Here is a 6,000-nt window from a genome sequence, read left to right on the forward strand (position 1 = left end):
CAAGAGAGAAATGAAGTCAACACCTCAATTATCCTTGGACCAAAAATCTTTAGTTCCCTAACGATACCACAAGATACTGGTTTTAAAAACCACTGGATTTCTTGGATTCCTTAGCTTACCTTCCTTGGTGGCTCCATGGAAAAGATTCTCCCTGCCGACGAAGGAGATATGGGTTCAATCCCTGATGCAGGAAGATCCCACATGCCACAGAACAGCTAAGCCTATGTGCCACAACTACTGAGCCTGTGCTCTAGAGCCCAGGAGCGGAAACTACTGAAGTCCACACGCCCTAGAGCCCGTTCTCCATGACAAAAGAAGCCAGGCAACGAGGAGCCTGCACACCACAACTAGAAAACAGCGCCCCCACCCCGCCTCACCACAATGAGAGTTGAGTCCATGCAGCAACAAACACCCGGCACAGCCAAACATAAATAAAGAAGATGAAAATAAAACACATGCACAAGTGACTTGAAAATTTTATGTCAAATGTTGTTCAATGGACCAGCAAATTGCTCTGTACTAACAGATCATCTGTGCATATAAATAAACCACCATTCCACTACTGCTCCACTGTAGTGAAATAAAACCTACTTTTAAATCATTATTATTTTGCCTCACTGTGCAGTATGGGGGCTCTTAGTCCCTCCCTCCCCCACAACCAGGGATCAAACCCATGCCCCTGCAGTGGAAGCTCAGAGTTCTAACCGCTGGACCACCAGGGGATTCCCAAAATTAAATTCCTTTGATACCAGAGTAACAGAATTAAAACTAAAGAAGCATTATAAATATCAATTCAAATAACAACTCTGCCAAGGAAACTAAATAAACTTAATGTTGAAGCAAATATGGAATTTCTACTTTTAAGATCCTAAGTCCTCAACAAGTAAAAGCTAAAGTATTCAAAATTACTCTTCACTCCTGTCTTGAACTGAAAAGACTTCAAATATTCCTAAGTGTTTATTGAAGAAGTTAACCTTCACTGTAAATTATTTCACAAAGAAAAAGTTAATTTCCTTAGCATTTTTGAATAAAATATTTTTATGGGGACTTCCCTAGTGGTCCAGTGGCTGAGGCTCTGCACTCCCAATGCAGGGGGCCTTGGTTCAATCCCTCGTTAGGGAGTGTGATCCCACATGCCGCAATTACAGATCCTGCATGATGTAACTAAGACCAGGCACAGCCTCGATAAATAAATTTTAATTTTTAAAAATAATCTATTTTTATGAAAGAATGAGAACTACAACATCAATATCCACACCTGCCTTCCATCATTCACTCTCATGTGCACAGACTTCCAAAGAAAACAACCTGATTACAAGTCTTCATATGCTGTGCTGTGTTTAGTGGCTCAGTCGTGTTGGACTCTGCGACCCCATGGTCTGTAGCCTGCCAGGCTCCTCGGTCCATGGGGATTCTCCAAGCAAGAACACTGGAGTGGATTGCCATGCCCTCTTCTAGGGGATCTTCCCAACCCAGGGATCAAACCCAGGTCTCCCACATTGCAGGTGAATTCTTGACCGTCTGAGCCACCAGGGAAGCCCATGAATACTGGAGTGGGTAGCCTATCCCTTCTCCAGGAGATCTTCCTGACCCAGGAATCGAACTGGGGTCTCCTGCGTTTTTTACCAGCCGGGCTACCAGGGAAACCCGTAAGTCTTCATATAAAACATCAATTCTTACTGCTTTAAGTGCTGATTCATTGGAAAAAAGTTAATTAGAAAATTCTCAGTAATATCCCTCACCTATGCATTTAATCACTTCATTTTAGACAAAAACCCACAGAAAAGTAGTCCTAAAAATCACATCTTCTTCCCAACAAAGATATTCTGTCGTCATATATGCTTCTACTACTCAAGAAGGATGAAAAGGGTACATCTTCATTTTTATGTGCAATCTCCCTCCAGTCAATCATGCTAAACTCTCACTTTAAAACTAAATTCCCTATGTATAACTGGAGCACTTTGCTAAACATCTGAAACACAGCACTGCAAATCAACTATATTTCAATAAAATTTTTTTAAACGAATTTCTTAAGAAAAGTTTCCTTTAATTCATTTGCCTATTTCAGGGAAATTTTGTTTTAATTACTCAAAACAAATCATGTCTATTCTAAAAGAATTAGAACTTACACAAACAAAAACATAAAAAACACTAACATTTTCTTCCCAAGAATAACATCTCTCTCTAGATTTTTTTTTTTTTGGTCCGTGCCACACAAATTGTGAATTCTTTTTTTAATCACTGACTTAACAGATCACAGATTTAACAGATCACAGATTCACAGGTTTACTCTGGATAGAGTAGACAGGAAATGTTGAGCTGAAGAAGCAAAATTTAAGCTGAGTCAAAAGTGAGGAGCTAGTCAGGATGAAGCTCTGAGGGAAAAGTATTCTAGGCCAAGGGGGCGAAGGCATCAGACAGTACTTGGTTAAATGGAAAAAAATCTATATGGTTGGGGACTTCCCTGGTGGCCCAGTGGCTAAAGCTTCATGCTCCCAATGCAGCGGCCAGGGTTACGTCCCTGGTCAGGGAACTAGAGCCCACATGCCTCAGTAAAGTCAACGATCTCGTGTGCCACAACTAAGACCTGGCACAGACATAAATAAATATTTTAAGTATATACTGTTGTTGTTCAGTCGCTAAAGTCATACTCGATTCTTGGCAACCCCATGGACCGCAGAATGTCAGGTTTTCCAGCCCTTCATTATCTCCTGGAGTTCGCTCAAATTCAAGTTGATTGAGTCATTGCTGCCATCCTACCAGCGCATCCTGCATTGACCCCTTCTCCTCAAGCCCTCAATTCTTCCCCATCATCAGGGTCTTTTCTATCGAGTCCGCTCCTCGCATCAGGTGGCCGAAGTATTAGAGCCGCAGCATCAGTCCTTCCAATGAATATTCAAGGTTGATTTCCTTTAGGACTGACTGGTTTGATCTTGCTGCCCAAGGGACTCTCAAGAGTCTTCTCCAGCACTACAATTTGAAAGCATCAATTCTTCGGCGCTCAGCCTTCCTTATGGTCCAGCTCTCACATCCATACATCACTACAGGAAAAACCACAGCTTTGACTACACATATATATGGCTGGAGCAGGGAGCCCAAAGAGTGGTAAGCTATAAAATGAGATTTCTTGACTAGCATTTGAAGGTGGTTATAAATCTATATAAAATCAGCCCTTCTTCAGACTATTTTTATAGACTCAAAACCAGCAGGTTAACTCCTCACAAGAAATTCAAATTAAAAAAAAAAAAAAAAGAAATTCAAATTAAAGCAAAGAAAAAGACAGAAGGTATTCAAATTAAGTAATATTATAATAAAGATTCAATTTCTTATTTAAAGGCCACAAAACTTAGAGAAAATTAAACACAGAATCATTTCTGCATATTTTCCTAGGAGAGACTGAATTTCTGAGTACTTGGGTAAAACTTGATCTATGATCTCATATGAAAACTGGTAACAAGATGATTTTACATTTGTGGTCATCTAGCCATCAATATTCTTAGTCTCAGGTCATGTTTCATTACAGAATTTACCAGCATATTTGATAAAGCATAAATTACAAAAGAAGTCATTGGATATCCACTTTTTACATGTCATTTACTTAAGAAATTAATATATAATCCAGAACCTAGCAGCTTAGTCAGTTGTATTTTCTGATTCTGCAACCTGTGGCAGATGGTTTTCCTGGCATGTGTGACCCTGGCATTTTGCCCATGTTTACATGGACTGACAGGAGTTTAAGGCTGATGGGAGTAATTTCTTGCTTTTTAAAATTATTTATTTACTTATGGCTATACTGGGTCTTTGCTGCTGTGTGTGGGCTTTCTCTAGTTGCAACGAGCTGGGTGAGGGGGACAACTCTTCCTTGGGGCGTGCAGGTTTCTCACTGCAGCGGCTTCTCTTGTTGCAGAGCACAGGCTCTAGGGTGTGTGGGCTTCATTCGTTGTGAAGTGCACAGGCTTAGTTGCCCCATGCCATGTGGAATGTTTTCAGAACACAGATCAAACCTCTGTCCCCTGCATTTCCAGGCAGACTCTTAACCACTGACCCACCAGGGAAGTCCAACAATTTCTTTTATCTGCGATAATAAAGTCATGCTGGGCCTGTTCCTCACCTGTGTGTATATTCGGTTAATTCCACAGTCTTCCCATGTACATCCATAAAATAGCAAGGGCCCCTCTGAGCATGAAGATACGGCAAGTCATCTCAGGAGTAGTACATAAGCTCCATTCCATAAAGAGTGCTAGTAAACTAGTGGAAATTGTGATTCCATCCTTAGATTTTCTTTTCCAACCTTTCCTTCCATACTTGGAAATACTTTTGAAATAAAGTCAGTTTTGTTTGGCAAATTCAAGAGCATCCCTTTGAGACAAATGGATCGCAAAATCAGAACTAAAAAGCATCATGCAGTCAAACTTAAGGAAAACAAAAACAATTTGACCTCGTACAATGGTGTTAAGTAAAATAAGTTTACATGGTGGTACTATTTAGTGTCAGGAAATGAGCTGCACATTGTTAAAACTTTTCAAGTATTTCTGAAAGACAGTATGTCATTCCTTCAATATTTAGTTATTTAGCTTCCTTCTATCACCACATATTTAGCCAGATGCTCAGGAAACAAACACGAACAGGACACTTCACCTGCATCAGATAAATTCCCCAGAAATAATGCCAACACATCCTGAAAGCTAGAATCCTTGACCGCCTCAAGAAGTTAAAGACCCATCACTTGCACTCCAGAGCTCCAAAAGGCTCAAAGTCAAGGTTGGGGCACCGAGGTAACTCAAGTTAAAAGCTGAGGTATTATAAAGTTAAAAGCTGGCCAAGTGCAGTCCCTGAAAAGAGTTGCCAACTGTCACCCACATCTCGTTAACCCGCCCCCTACCACTTCCCCGTCCTTTTTATAGTTTTTAAAGGGAACTGTCCAAGGTTACCACCTGACAAGGAAGAATGCATTGATGTGGTATACCAATAAAATAAAATTGTATACTCTCCATATTTACAGAGTATTCCCATACGACATCTAAGTGTCGACAAAGTACCAACCAAGGCACATAACACATAAAATAAAACTTCCTCAGTAGGGTTAAAATATCAAGAAACTGACCGAAAGAGGAAGATATCTAACTTCCCAAAGCAGCAACCCCCAGGAAAGGTACTGGAACCAGCGGAAGTAACATATCCAGGACAGTTGTTTAAAGGCGCTCCACCCACCACCCCAAAGTAAAAGTTTGAAACGCCGTCTGACTACCCCACGGTGGTCGGAAACTTCCCTTAACTACAAGAGGCAAGCACACATCCTAAAATACCGCTCTCAGCCAACCCCAGGTGCCCTCAGGCCAGGCTGTGGCTTCCTCCCCAGGCCTTGCTTCCCCCATCTCACTCTCTTCTCCAGGACACTCACCCATCTCCCTGGGCGTCCAATGCTGGCCGGGGGTACTGGGGCCTCTCGGCCGCCAGGCTCATTCCGACGAACCTCGGACTTAGGCCTGCCCCAAGGAGGCCGGCGCGCCTCCCCTCCGAGACGGACCGCGACCCCCCGGCCCTCGGGCCCGGCCCTCACCCTCCCCTCTGGCCGGCCTCACCTCCTCTGCGTGCTTGCGCAGCGCCTTCTCTCGCTCGTACTGGGTGATGAGCTGCTCGTTGTCGTCCCGGAGCAGCTCCAGCTCCACCTGGTGCTCTTGGTCCTGCGCGAACACCGAGTCCAGGTTCTCCAGCACGGCTACCACCAGTGGCATCAGCTCCTTGACCACCTCCTCGTCGTAGCGCCCGATGAGCCGCTCGAACTCGCGGTAGATGGAGCCGGCCAGGCCGGACACCCGCTCCGACATCACGGCCCCGGAGCCGCCGGGCTCCTCCTGATACACCACACCGTCCTCCAGCTCCATGGTGGCGGGCTGCCCGCCGGCCGGGGGCGTCTCCGGCTGAAGGGGCGACAAGGGCCCGCACGGGACGGGGCCGCTGCGGCTGGAGCTGGGGCTGGGCCCGGCGGGGTGGGGGCCC

At 44.2% G+C, this 6,000-nt stretch overlaps 1 protein-coding gene across 5 annotated transcripts in view; it reads right to left on the reverse strand.

Moving 5' to 3' along the window:
- SPAG9 (sperm associated antigen 9) overlaps positions 1-5,994 on the reverse strand; it is a 152,316-nt gene extending 146,322 nt beyond the window's left edge. For all 5 annotated transcript variants that reach the window (XM_010842846.1, XM_010842843.1, XM_010842845.1 and 2 more), the window contains exon 1: positions 5,583-5,994. In XM_010842846.1, the coding sequence (XP_010841148.1) occupies positions 5,583-5,885 (303 nt within the window). In that variant the 5' untranslated portion in view covers positions 5,886-5,994. The remainder of the gene's footprint in view (positions 1-5,582) is intronic.
- Between the last annotated feature and the right edge of the window lie 6 nt (positions 5,995-6,000).

Source organism: Bison bison, unplaced genomic scaffold (assembly GCF_000754665.1).
Source record: "Bison bison bison isolate TAMUID 2011002044 unplaced genomic scaffold, Bison_UMD1.0 scf7180017864180, whole genome shotgun sequence".
Taxonomy (NCBI): Eukaryota; Metazoa; Chordata; class Mammalia; order Artiodactyla; family Bovidae; genus Bison; species Bison bison.